Raw genomic sequence first — 15,151 nt, forward strand, 5'->3', positions numbered from 1 at the left:
GGGAGGAGTTGCGTATTCTCTTTTCGCCTTCTCCTGATTATGTTCCTGCGGCAGAGACAAAGGTTCTTCGTCGATTTCAATGGGAGATTGGTTGGAGTTAGGGTTAGGGTGTTGATGGTGATTAGAGATGAAGATGGTGGGGAAATAGGGTTTTGTGGGAGGGTTCGGGTTTCTGGGAGGCAGAGGTAACGGTGGGGGTGGTTTTCTGGGAGTGGAGGGAGAAGGACGAGGAAAGACGAATAAGAAAAGTTAATAAATAAAAATATATAAAAAGTTGACATTTTTAACCGGTTTTCAGTCATTTAGATCCAATAAAGGTTAATGGGGTGCAAAGGTACGTTGGATTATTAGATAATAATCTAAAGGTTATATTATTATCGGAAAATGGCTCAAATGTTGGATTATTAAAAGTAAATAATCCTTTTTTTAATATAGGTAGTGCGATGTGTGTCAAACTTTTAAAGGGGTAATGGAGTGGGGGTAGTGGAATTTTTAATGTTTTTTTCTAGAGAGTAGTGTTGTTGGTGGGTCCTTGGGTAAATGAGAAATTGATACTTCCTTCATTCATTTTTACTCGTAACATTTGTCACTTTCACGCATGTCATAAATTTAATCATTAATATCTTTGATTATTTTCAAGCAAAAATTATAAAAAGTTAATATTTCGAAAATACACATCAATACGAATCTAACAAGATCTCACATTACTATATTTTACCTTACCTAAAAATCACCAACAATGATCAAAGCATAACAAGTGAAAAATGCAGAAATCATAAACGTTGCAAGTATTAAAAATCGGAGGAATTACAATATTAATAAAAGTTTTCATTTTTAGAAACGTTGCAAGTAATCCGGGACGACCTTATAAGGAAAGCGTTTCGAGTCTTCCGGGACGAAGGGAGTAACATCATAACACAAGTACGAAGCATGTGATTTTTTATACTATTGAATCAATTTCCTTTAGTGATTTATATTTAAGAAAAAAATATAGTAACGTATGGTCTTATTAGATTTGTCTTCATAAATATTTTTTAAAATATCAAATTTTTATGAAAAAAAAAATTCTTATCCATAATTGAAGATATTAATGTTTGAAATTTTTCATTGACAAACATGCCTGAAAAATTGTGTCATATAAAAAAGGCAAATGAAGTATTTCGTTTAGGGTGTCGATCTTATTTTGTTCTTTACATTGACAAGTTTTTTTTTTAATATTATCATGCCCTTAATGTTCTGTTAAAAATTATGTTAAAGGATTATATCAACCAGATAAATCCATTAAGGCATTAAATATTTTACACTTTCTCTATGTCAGATTTTGGATAGTGAAAACATGAAACCCACCAATAAGGACCTAAGTTATGCAAAAACTCATCAATAAGGACCTCAATGTTTTTTACTCACCCGTAAGGACCTGAGGTTAGATCTAAGACTGTTTAGGTCTATATTTTGCAAAAAAAATTTAAGAAAAAGCTTTGATTAAGTACAACAAATAACGTTGCTGTTTGATCCCACACAAAAAAATAGCCGCTAGAGGGCATATTTAAAAAACAAAAAGCTTCAATCTTCCTTCTCCAACTGCCTGACATCCAAGACAAATGGCATGATCTTCTTCTCCAACTTCCATGACCATCTTTTTCACATAGAGCTTTGATAAAAAAAAAAAAAAAGGACAAAAAATCGAACATCAAAGAAGATGACAATTTTGTTACGTGGGTGCAATCGACGTGTAGTGAAAAGGGTTTCAAGAACTAAAATTCCTTAAACACTTGATTCATCGATTGCCCAAATTACAAGCAAATCGATGGTTATTATTTTTGGAAGTGGGTGGATGATGAGCATGTTGTGGAGTTCAAATGTGAAATGGCAAGCATGATAACAAGGAATCAACAACTAGGAAGAAGGAATGCAAAACAAGAAACTGATTTCATAATACGAATTTGTAATCCTAATGCTCATTATTATAGGGATAATTCTAATCAACAGCTAGCAGCTATAAATGTTAATTTTAATCCTACCTAAAACACGACCAACTGACAAAATCAAACTTTTACATGCACGATTACACAAAATATTATTTTAAAACTTCATCATGTTCAAACCCTTTGCCCTAAATAAAACCAACATTTTACCATTCCATATTAAAAAAAAAGAAAAAAAACTACTATAGAATGGACATACCTTATGTCATTTGTGCAATTGTGTGAAAATTCTACAAAGTCCTCCTTGAATTACCTAAGGCTCTGTTCTTTTTGGCTTAATTTCAGCTTCATGACTTATTTGGCAGTTCAGTTCAGTTCAGTTCAGTTCACTTCAGGAGCATTTAGTTCAGTTCAGTTCAGTTCAGTTCATTTCAGGAGCATTCAGTTCAGTTCAGTTCAGTTCAGTTTAGTTCAGTTCAGTTCAGGAGCATTAAATTCAGTTCAGTTTAATTCAGTTAAATTCAATTCAATTTAATTTAATTTAATTTATTTTAATAATAATAATAATAATTATAATATATTATTAGTATTATTATTAATATTAATTATATTATTATTATTATTAATATTAATTATATTATTATTTATATTATTGTATTACTTATTATTTATATTTATATTATTATATTATTATATTACTTATTATTTATACTTATATTATTATATTACTTATTATTATTGTTATTATTATTATTATTATTATTATTATTATTATTATTTATAACTAAATATTTATTAATAATTAATATAATTTATTATTATTTTTATTAATTAGTATTATTTATTATTTATTATTTATTATTTATTATTTATTATTTATTATTTATTATTATTATTATTATTATTATTATTATTATTATTATTATTATTATCTATTATTTATTATTTATTATTTATTATTTATTATTTATTATTAATTATTAATTATTAAATATTAATTATTAATTATTTATTATTATTATTTATTATTTATTATTTATTATTTATTATTTATTATTTATTATTTATTATTTATCATTTATTATTTATTATTTATTATTTATTATTTATTATTTATTATTTATTATTTATTATTTATTATTTATTATTTATTATTTATTATTTATTATTTATTATTTATTATTTATTATTTATTATTTATTATTTATTATTTATTATTTATTATTTATTATTTATTATTTATTATTTATTATTTATTATTTATTATTTATTATTTATTATTTATTATTTATTATTTATTATTTATTATTTATTATTTATTATTTATTATTTATTATTTATTATTTATTATTTATTATTTATTATTTATTATTTATTATTTATTATTTATTATTTATTATTTATTATTTATTATTTATTATTTATTATTTATTATTTATTATTTATTATTTATTATTTATTATTTATTATTTATTATTTATTATTTATTTCGGTAATATATTCTGTTAAGTAAAGTTCAGTTCAGTTCAGTTAAGTTCAGTTTAGTTCAGTTCAGGAGCATTCAGTTCAGTTCAGTTCAGTTCAGTTCAGTTCAGGAGCATTCAGTTCAGTTCAGTTCAGTTCAGTTCAATTCAGTTCAGTTCAGTTCAGTTCAGTTCAGTTCAGTTCAGTTCAGTTCAGTTCAGTTCAGTTCAGTTCAGCTCAGCTCTAAAGAACAGGGCCTAAGTAATTGCCTCAATTTCTTGACAATGAAAATACTTGAAACATAGAGTAGAACGGGAAGATGAAATAGAAGGAAAGATAAAATGACACGCTTTTTTTTGGCTTGGTTTCCCATGCACATAAAGCCATATCACATTTGATGTTGCTTGGGCCCACAAGTTAACTAAGTTGCGTTTAACTTGTCAAGAAAAGTGTAACTGAGGTCCTTATGGGTGAGTAAAAAAACATTAAGGTCCTTATTGATGAGTTTTTGCATAACTTAGGCCCTTATTGTTGGGTTAACTCGTGAAAACATTATAAATAAACTTGATTTGCATGCGTTGTTTAAATGAAAAATAGAAGGAATCTCAATCTATATTAATTAACCGCTAAATCGCGTACATGATCAAATATAAATAAAAAAAAGAGTTGGATAGGGTATTATAATCCATTGGAAAAGGTTCCAACCCTTTTTTTTTTGAGTTGGGTAATAGGAGTATTTTATACAAGTAAAAATTAATAAAGTGTTCATAAGCAAGTTTATGTGTTATGTAATAGGGTTCTATTCGTCCTTCATTATCAAATACTCAGAGAGTCTTTTATTTCATGTCATGATCAAATACTTAAGAATAAAGAAAAATAAACTAACTCATATTTTGTACAAAGATTTTTTTTGGGTGAAAGTGGCTCTCCTAGTGAAACCGGGATACACACCAGTTTATAGATAAAAACAAGTTCTCATATTTCGTATATCCATCAGAGAGACGCGAATGTGGAAAATTAGCCCCCATAACTATAGTCTTATGTGTAAATTAACCTCACTTACACTTTTAATTATAGCAAATCAATCCCTAATGCGGGGGATTGTTTGAAATTCTTGTTGAGAAAACAAAAGAAAAGAATGAAAGGTATAAAGTGAGATATGTCCCACATTGGTAGAATATCAATCAATTCCTTAATTTATATATTCGGATATGGGTATGCTTCTTGTTTAATAAATCTGTAAAGTGGCTTGGTGGGCGTACAACACTCACTCGCGTGTGTAGGCTGGCCGGGTTGAGTTCAAGCCTTATGATGTGCGGGGTGGGTTGTAAGCCTACCTTATTTTGTGGAACCCTTTCCTTTCCGGGTTGATCATTGTTACAAGAATATTATGGTGTAACACCCCGACAATTCCCTTTTTCTAAAACAACCCTTTTATAAATATAACTATAGAGAATTATCAAGGCATTATCGCCCGTGTGAAAACGTACGGCTTATTCAGAATTTTGCAGCGGAAAACATAAAACTAACTTTTAGGTTCATAAATAATCGATTACATACTAAGTCCAAAACCAATTAACGGAAATAAGGAAATACGAATAGTACGACAACTTCCAAATATAAGTTAACAACCCAAATCACTTAATAAAACAAATATAACTACGAGCTCTCTAATCCCGATCCCAATGATGCATCATCTTCAAACCTGTAGATGGGCAACGCTTATTGATCCTTAGAGACTGCTCACCAAAGTTGGGTCATCACAGGATCAATAAGGCATAGCCATGATCAACATGCACAAGCAAAAGCACGTAATCAGCAAAGCTGAGTACTACATACTGAATCAATAATAATCCTAACATGATTCTATTAAACGAACAACCCTAACATGATACTAATGAACACAAACAAGGGCAGACAAAACATGATAGTTTGACGACCATACTTGACCAGACTAGACTAGGCTAGACTTTTAGCAATAATATTATTTTAGTTGAAATAGACAATGGACCGAGTTGACCATCCAGAAGTCTTCACTAAGGAAGACGAGGTACGGGCGCGACTCCGTAACCTCAGTGACCTGCGATATCGAGGAACGTTTAAATAAAAATAGGACACGGTGGTCAATCCGGTCCCAGAAAAGGCCATGGGCTACCACCATGAACCCCAACTCCTGTTTGTCCGTCACTTCAGACGTGCACAGTCTAAAGCTATTGCTATTCAGTTTCACTTTACATGATTTACAAATTGAGATTTCGTTATGACTCAACCATTACATAAGACAGACAATTCACATTTGTTCACAACTGTTTTTATCTTGGAATTAAGTAAGTGATCATAAAAGCATCAATCAAGACTCATTCCAACTTAACCAACCTTTCCTTTAACCATGAGCGACCCTGTATATGGGCATAAAGTTTCAACTTACTAAACAAGGTCCTCCGCCCTTATAAAGTAGTGAAAAGATAGAAAGGGAACAACAACCAATTGATCCAACCCAATCATATAGAATAATCTAGTGTTCCCAACCAACATGTTTGTATCAAACATCCATACTAACATGTTACAGTTCTTATAGTGCAAAATAAGTTCAATAAGTTTGTCCAACAGTATTAAACATGCACATTCCATATAACCAAGTTTGTCTATAATATCAACATCACCAAGTTCAACAATAATATCAACATGATTTCAACAATTAGCACACATTCCAAGCACGCAGGTATGTACGTACCTTGTGTAAACAAACTGATAGACCACTTTAACACTTTCAAAAGTCGCCTAAAGAGAATTCTTCGCCTAACACAACCAACACATATTCCCAATCAATTTTCGCAACCATAATAAAGCATTCTAAATACATCCTAAACATATTCAGAACCTTCCCTAACGTTAAACTTGAACATCTGATTTCCTAGCATCATAATTATTGAATTAGTGATTGAAATTCGTTGAAAACTCTTTACAAACATCATACTTTAATTTCCGGCAATATAAACTAATTCCAAACTACTCTAAAGCATAATCAATGTTCTTAAAATCATAAAAATAATAGCTTTAATAATATATAACCATTCTATTATGATTTAAATCATTAAAAACCTTAAAAATTCACACTTTAATAATTAAAATCATTATTTCATTTCAATTACCTAATCTGAAAATTAATAATTTAATTATGCAAACCTAAAATTCTGAAATCCACAATTAAATCATAAAGCCTATAATTTAAATTCAAGAAACGCAATTTAAATTATTAAAACGTTATTAAATTCATTATTTAAACATAATATGTAAATCTGAAAATTCTAGTTAAATCATAAAAACATATAATTTAGATTCAAGAACATAATTTAAATTCAAGAACATAAATTCAAATTAATAAACTTAATTAAAATATTTAAATAACTTAGGGTTTAAGAAATAACCAAAAGGAGAGGAAGGAGAGTGCTGGCCGGCGGTGGTGCAGGCACGGCAGTGGTGGCGAGCTAGGAGACGCGGCTGGGCGCGGTGGAGGTTGCGGTTGGGCTGGTTGCCGAAGGTGGTGATGGCCCGCGTGGAGTAGTGACGAAACAGAGTGGAGAGAGAACGTGCTGGTCGGCGATAGGGTTGCGCGGCGGCGAGCAGGGGTGGCGGAAAGAGGTTAGCGACGAGCCGACGGTGACTGCGGTGGTGCTGGGCTGGTGGTTGCTGGTTCGAACACAGAGCAGCAAGTGAGAAAGAGGGGAAGAGTAAGAACGAAGGAGAAGCAAGAAGAAGAGGGAGAGGGAGGAAGACGAAATTACCGAACGGAAGAGGAAGCTGGCGGTGGTCCGGCGGTTGTAGGTGGCCGGCAGCTGGCGGCGTGAGTTGTAGCAGTAAGGGGAAGCAATGTGAGAAAGGAGGAGGGTTTGCAATTTACGTGAATGGTGGTTGAGAGGGAAGGGTTTGTTTTTCTTTTGTTTTCACGTGGAATAGGAGTATAGGAAGGTTATGGGTTCATTGTATTGGGCTTTGCCAATTTGGGCTAGGATTAGATTTAAGTTTGCATTTAAACTTCCAAAACCGGTTATGATTATTTTCCAAATTCCAATGTATTTCGTAATTCAAATTCTTTTCAACATAAAATTCTAAAATTATTCTTGATTGCGCAAACCGTTAAAATATTTAGGATATATTTAAATAAAATTAAATATACATTAAATATATAATAAAGTTCTCAAATCGTTAAATATTTAGAACGTAATTAAATAAAATAAATATACGTTAATTATATATTTATTACTTAAAATTCATAAATTCTATTTAAATATAAATAATGTACGTTAATATATATTAATAAAATTTATAAATTTACGGGGGATTACAATCTACCCCTCTTAAAAGAAGTTTCGTCCCGAAACTTGACAGGGAAATTCACACCTTTTTCAAAAGTTTTCAACTTATTCATACTAAAGAAGTATTTGTGCCACCTAAGTGCACTATTTTGCCAACTCAAAGCTGTTTGTGTTACTCATGAACACCTTTTCTTATGCGGAGAATCTATTTGCTTTGCATCAACTTGTAAAGGTTGCTAAAAATAAGCATAAAATGCATAAAAATACCATAAAAATAGGTAAAAAGCGCGAATTTCTATCGCATTCTACCCCCTTAAAGAAAACGAGTTACGCCCTCGTAACTCACCCCAGGGAATGACTTTGGATATTTCTACTTCAACGAATCATGTCCCCAAAGCTATATTTCCACTAAAATCATAGCAAGTGGGATTTCTACACTTCTTTCCACACAATGCCTCAACAGGTGACATCGTAATGCTTGCATGGTAACTATTGATGCACGAAAATTCAATCGAACCTGGGTGGCTTTCCCAATTACCCTTAGAGTCAATAACACAGGTTTTCAACATAAATTCCGTTAGTAATCTCAATCTGTCTATTGGTTGCAGGGCGGAAAGAAATATTCATTTTCAATGTTGTCCCCAAGATTCACCTGGACCTTATTGCCAAAATTTCAGACTTTTGTTCTCGGTAAGGATCTTATATGTTGCCCTATAAGGGTAATGTCTCCAAATATTCGTAGATAACACCATAACAGCTAACTCTAGGTCATGGGTTTGGTAATTAGCCTTATAAGGTTTCAATTGACGCGACAACAGCTAAATCTAGAAAGTTTCCTCACATTTCTCACTTCACTTGAATTTCGATTCCTTTTTCAACAAGTTGGTCATTGGTTTTGCTTTCTTCCAAAAGTCTTTCACAACCTCCTATAATGGTCATCTAGGCCTATAAAACTTCAAGTATCGGACACGTTCTTTGGAGTAGGTCACTCACTCACAGCTTGAATCTTAGCATGATCTACAGAAACTCCTTCTGTTCAACTTTTCCTTGATACCGAACCTCATTACACTTTTCATGGGTGTATAACTTTTGGGCTTAACTCTTAGCTCTTGCACCAATTCATGTATTTCTTTTCATCTTTTCCAGCCAACAATGATTTCCAACGATCCTGGACCACTCAAATCTTCTCTTAAATTTATTCCCTTACGTAACATAGTTCTCAATTAATTTAGTCCTTCACTTTTCTGTCGGTGTCACTTATACACATATGACTTCAAGATTTGTATACTTCATTTAATAAAACTAGATTCTTTCTAAGCGTCTCCAAATAATCCTCAGGTGTTTGTCATGATTTTTCTCATTCCTTGAATAAATCAGGATATCATCAATAACATAATAATGAACTTAATTCGGAATTCATGGAAAATCTTATCCATCAAATACATACTTATGGCAGGTGCATGGGTTAACCCAAAATATATTACTCTAAACCCATAATGACAATGACGAATGCTAATGAGGTCTTAGGCCCTTATCAGCTATTCTCAATGGGTGGTACTTCAAACACAAATCAGTTTTCGAGAACACACTCGCCCAATTCAATTGATCCAATATGTCATCTATCTTAGGTACATGATATTTATTCTTGACGGTGTTTAGTTCCCTAAAATCGATGCATAATTCCATACTCTTATGTTTCTACTTAATAAATATATTCCTTGACCAAACAACTCTTGCAATAGTGTCTTAATTCCCTCATTTCGGGAGGTGTCATTCTACATGGTGCTTTAGGTATAGGCGTCGTTTCAGGAACTAAGTCTATAGTGAACTCAAGGCTCTAACAGGTAACATACTTGCAATTTCACTCGGAAACACATCAATGAATCCGCTCATAATGGCAACATCCTCGGTTTTCACTCCAACTTCTTTACTCACCTCTAACACACTACGGAAAAATAGTTCACACTCCCTATTCATCAATTTTCTCACTTGCATTTCCGAAATAACTAAAGGTTCTTGGTCTTCTCAAAACATCTATATGAGGTCAATCTTCCAATATGGTTCCTTAATTTTACTTTCTGAATTTCACAGTACGTCTATCTTAGCGTTGTACAAACTTAGCCAATCCCATCCTAAGGTTTATGAATTCTTGTGCCTTTTGTTTTCTCATAAAAAGAGGATAAAACTTTTTCCTTAAGACGGTAACAAATGAATCCCAATTGAATCTCTCAACAACGCTAAGTCTAACCCCATTTTCTCTCCACTGTAAATCGGCTTCATCTTTCAAATACATGACAACTTGACCCACTCTCATATTCTCAAGACAATTCAAATCCCCAAACAATTTCTCAAACTCTCCAATCTGGTTTTCTAAAAAGGTGGGGTCATCTTTTCCGCCAAGAGGCGAATAGCAACAACTAAGTCATTATTGTTGGCCATTCTAGAACGCGGCCTGCAATTAGTATACTCTACTTTAGGTTTGAAACATCACCTATACGTTATCCCATACAATTTAATACTTGAATTGACCATAAAGTTCGCCTCAACCAACAATGTTCACATTAATACACATCATTTATGAAGGCACGACAATCGTTTATGAAGGTGCAACGATCGTCTACAAGATGCAATAATCATTGAAAAATAATCATCCTCGATAATTCACGAAAGACATTCACACACTGCACATATGGCATAACCTTTTGAATCATATTGGTCATGAGGGTCTAGATTGGCCCTCACTTTCTTTATGTACTCAAATCATTTAATATTATTGTGGCAATTAAATTGATCCACAATTCACACTGAGTATGCAACCAATGGAAAATTAATCCATGACGTGTTACCTAAAGGTTGGGGTATTATGGAATCCTCAAAATAGAATAAAGAACAATTCCTTGAAAACTTTAACTTTTATTGCTAACTCCATAAATATTTATTACATCCTTCAAAATAATAAAGAACATTTCAAACTTCAATAAACTTTAACTTTAAACTATTGTAGCTTCGCTACTTATTCTCTAAAACATAAAAGAGTTAAATTAACTATTTATGACTTCAAAATATTTGTGGCCTCTTGCCTATCCATTGCTCCTGAAACTTGCGAAGTGAAATTTAGATCTCAAGATTATCGAACTCTTCTTCAGGGTCTTCATCGGGGTCTTCCTCAGGGTTTGCATCTTCACCCATGTCTTCATCTTGATTAGGCTCACTTGCCATCTCCTGTTCACTTTCGAGCTCTGCATCCAAATCACTAGAGATCTCAATGGTTGGCTCATGAGCCGCTGGGTTAGGATACTCTGCCTCAACACCTACATTCTCATTCTCCACAGCTACATCATTTTCCTCTAGGTCATTATTTACACTAATTCCCATAGGTTCTTCTGTAACTGAATCCCCAACATGACTCCCTACGATTTTACCGTCTCTAAACCCACTTTCTGCCGCTTCAATAATGGTGGTCAGAATTTCTGAATCATATTTCCATCTACCATCCCAAGTTCCATACTTAGTCAAGTTTGGAGTCCCATTATCAGAATGCATGTCTTTAAACTTTTCCTTGAGTTCTAGGTATGGAAATTTGTTAGGTAAGCAATTAATGATTGTGGCTGCTATGATATCCTTTCTCATTAAGATAGGTTGCCCTTGAACTTTAGCATAATATTCACATCCAAACACAATTTTCTTCACGTAAATATCAGGGGTTTCTATATCAAGTTTCTCGAAGGATCCTATGTTAGTATACTTGGAAAGAAACATTTTATTCCTGGAATAAACAATTCAAAGTCTCACTAACGATTTTCCAGCCAAATCATAAACAAAGTTCAATAATGCAATAAGTTTGGTGGAAGCAAACAATTCTTTATGCACATTTAAATGTAACATTAAACAATTAGCATACGCACGTACATAACAATCAATTTCTTATGCTAGCATTGACTAGCTGCTAATGCACATATAATTCTATCTTATATGCCTTTCTTATACTACCCATCTCTCATAAACTAAAGCATTGAAATAGTTTAAATAACAAATTAAAAGGACGATAATATAATTAAATTATAACATAGAATAAAAATATAAAATAAATAAAGTAAAATAAATTAAGGAAATGCGTAGCGAATAAATTCGAAAATAAAGTTATTAATTCGAAGAAGATTTATATATATATATATATTTTTTTTTTTTTTTTTTTTTTTTTAAATAACGAATTCTAACTCTTGAAACAATTTTAAAAAAAAAAATTGAACTTCTAAAAAAAAATTGTACTCCTTTTTTTTGAATAATAATTAATAAGAAAAAGAATAAAAATTTCGAAAGTCAATTTAATTCGAATAAATAATTTGATTTCGAACTTAAATAAGAAATATTATATACTTTCAAACAAGATAAAAGGAGATCTTCCCCCCCAAAAAAAAGTACCAATTTTTGAACACTATAATACGTAGAATCTCGATTTTTAAGAAATTTATTTTAAATAACTAGATAGTTAGGCGCCTAAAAATTTATTAAAGTAAAACCTTAGCTTCTAGATACCACTTTGTAACACCCCGACAATTCCCTTTTTCTAAAACAACCCTTTTATAAATATAACTATAGAGAATTATCAAGGCATTATCGCCCGTGTGAAAACGTACGGCTTATTCAGAATTTTGCAGCGGAAAACATAAAACTAACTTTTAGGTTCATAAATAATCGATTACATACTAAGTCCAAAACCAATTAACGGAAATAAGGAAATACGAATAGTACGACAACTTCCAAATATAAGTTAACAACCCAAATCACTTAATAAAACAAATATAACTACGAGCTCTCTAATCCCGATCCCAATGATGCATCATCTTCAAACCTGTAGATGGGCAACGCTTATTGATCCTTAGAGACTGCTCACCAAAGTTGGGTCATCACAGGATCAATAAGGCATAGCCATGATCAACATGCACAAGCAAAAGCACGTAATCAGCAAAGCTGAGTACTACATACTGAATCAATAATAATCCTAACATGATTCTATTAAACGAACAACCCTAACATGATACTAATGAACACAAACAAGGGCAGACAAAACATGATAGTTTGACGACCATACTTGACCAGACTAGACTAGGCTAGACTTTTAGCAATAATATTATTTTAGTTGAAATAGACAATGGACCGAGTTGACCATCCAGAAGTCTTCACTAAGGAAGACGAGGTACGGGCGCGACTCCGTAACCTCAGTGACCTGCGATATCGAGGAACGTTTAAATAAAAATAGGACACGGTGGTCAATCCGGTCCCAGAAAAGGCCATGGGCTACCACCATGAACCCCAACTCCTGTTTGTCCGTCACTTCAGACGTGCACAGTCTAAAGCTATTGCTATTCAGTTTCACTTTACATGATTTACAAATTGAGATTTCGTTATGACTCAACCATTACATAAGACAGACAATTCACATTTGTTCACAACTGTTTTTATCTTGGAATTAAGTAAGTGATCATAAAAGCATCAATCAAGACTCATTCCAACTTAACCAACCTTTCCTTTAACCATGAGCGACCCTGTATATGGGCATAAAGTTTCAACTTACTAAACAAGGTCCTCCGCCCTTATAAAGTAGTGAAAAGATAGAAAGGGAACAACAACCAATTGATCCAACCCAATCATATAGAATAATCTAGTGTTCCCAACCAACATGTTTGTATCAAACATCCATACTAACATGTTACAGTTCTTATAGTGCAAAATAAGTTCAATAAGTTTGTCCAACAGTATTAAACATGCACATTCCATATAACCAAGTTTGTCTATAATATCAACATCACCAAGTTCAACAATAATATCAACATGATTTCAACAATTAGCACACATTCCAAGCACGCAGGTATGTACGTACCTTGTGTAAACAAACTGATAGACCACTTTAACACTTTCAAAAGTCGCCTAAAGAGAATTCTTCGCCTAACACAACCAACACATATTCCCAATCAATTTTCGCAACCATAATAAAGCATTCTAAATACATCCTAAACATATTCAGAACCTTCCCTAACGTTAAACTTGAACATCTGATTTCCTAGCATCATAATTATTGAATTAGTGATTGAAATTCGTTGAAAACTCTTTACAAACATCATACTTTAATTTCCGGCAATATAAACTAATTCCAAACTACTCTAAAGCATAATCAATGTTCTTAAAATCATAAAAATAATAGCTTTAATAATATATAACCATTCTATTATGATTTAAATCATTAAAAACCTTAAAAATTCACACTTTAATAATTAAAATCATTATTTCATTTCAATTACCTAATCTGAAAATTAATAATTTAATTATGCAAACCTAAAATTCTGAAATCCACAATTAAATCATAAAGCCTATAATTTAAATTCAAGAAACGCAATTTAAATTATTAAAACGTTATTAAATTCATTATTTAAACATAATATGTAAATCTGAAAATTCTAGTTAAATCATAAAAACATATAATTTAGATTCAAGAACATAATTTAAATTCAAGAACATAAATTCAAATTAATAAACTTAATTAAAATATTTAAATAACTTAGGGTTTAAGAAATAACCAAAAGGAGAGGAAGGAGAGTGCTGGCCGGCGGTGGTGCAGGCACGGCAGTGGTGGCGAGCTAGGAGACGCGGCTGGGCGCGGTGGAGGTTGCGGTTGGGCTGGTTGCCGAAGGTGGTGATGGCCCGCGTGGAGTAGTGACGAAACAGAGTGGAGAGAGAACGTGCTGGTCGGCGATAGGGTTGCGCGGCGGCGAGCAGGGGTGGCGGAAAGAGGTTAGCGACGAGCCGACGGTGACTGCGGTGGTGCTGGGCTGGTGGTTGCTGGTTCGAACACAGAGCAGCAAGTGAGAAAGAGGGGAAGAGTAAGAACGAAGGAGAAGCAAGAAGAAGAGGGAGAGGGAGGAAGACGAAATTACCGAACGGAAGAGGAAGCTGGCGGTGGTCCGGCGGTTGTAGGTGGCCGGCAGCTGGCGGCGTGAGTTGTAGCAGTAAGGGGAAGCAATGTGAGAAAGGAGGAGGGTTTGCAATTTACGTGAATGGTGGTTGAGAGGGAAGGGTTTGTTTTTCTTTTGTTTTCACGTGGAATAGGAGTATAGGAAGGTTATGGGTTCATTGTATTGGGCTTTGCCAATTTGGGCTAGGATTAGATTTAAGTTTGCATTTAAACTTCCAAAACCGGTTATGATTATTTTCCAAATTCCAATGTATTTCGTAATTCAAATTCTTTTCAACATAAAATTCTAAAATTATTCTTGATTGCGCAAACCGTTAAAATATTTAGGATATATTTAAATAAAATTAAATATACATTAAATATATAATAAAGTTCTCAAATCGTTAAATATTTAGAACGTAATTAAATAAAATAAATATACGTTAATTATATATTTATTACTTAAAATTCATAAATTCTATTTAAATATAAATAAT

The 15,151-nt window shown here is 32.4% G+C and overlaps 1 protein-coding gene across 2 annotated transcripts; it reads right to left on the bottom strand.

Moving 5' to 3' along the window:
* Nucleotides 1–9,973: 9,973 nt before the first annotated feature.
* On the bottom strand, nt 9,974–15,151 carry LOC130459678 (uncharacterized). 2 transcript variants are annotated; one of them, XM_056827167.1, is made up of 4 exons: nt 14,638–15,151; nt 14,281–14,542; nt 13,587–13,651; nt 9,974–11,471 (listed from the first exon to the last, which is right to left on the bottom strand). In XM_056827167.1, exon 4 carries the CDS (start codon nt 11,462–11,464, stop codon nt 10,820–10,822), a length of 645 nt encoding a protein of 214 aa, XP_056683145.1. In that variant the 5' UTR covers nt 11,465–11,471; nt 13,587–13,651; nt 14,281–14,542; nt 14,638–15,151; the 3' UTR covers nt 9,974–10,819. The 2 variants fall into 2 exon arrangements, 1 of the variants encoding a protein (XP_056683145.1); XR_008919251.1 differs by lacking the exon at nt 9,974–11,471 and adding an exon at nt 12,356–12,591 and having other exon boundaries at nt 14,638–15,094.

The sequence above is a fragment of the Spinacia oleracea genome, chromosome 4 (genome assembly GCF_020520425.1).
Source record: "Spinacia oleracea cultivar Varoflay chromosome 4, BTI_SOV_V1, whole genome shotgun sequence".
In the NCBI taxonomy this organism is placed as follows: Eukaryota; Viridiplantae; Streptophyta; class Magnoliopsida; order Caryophyllales; family Amaranthaceae; genus Spinacia; species Spinacia oleracea.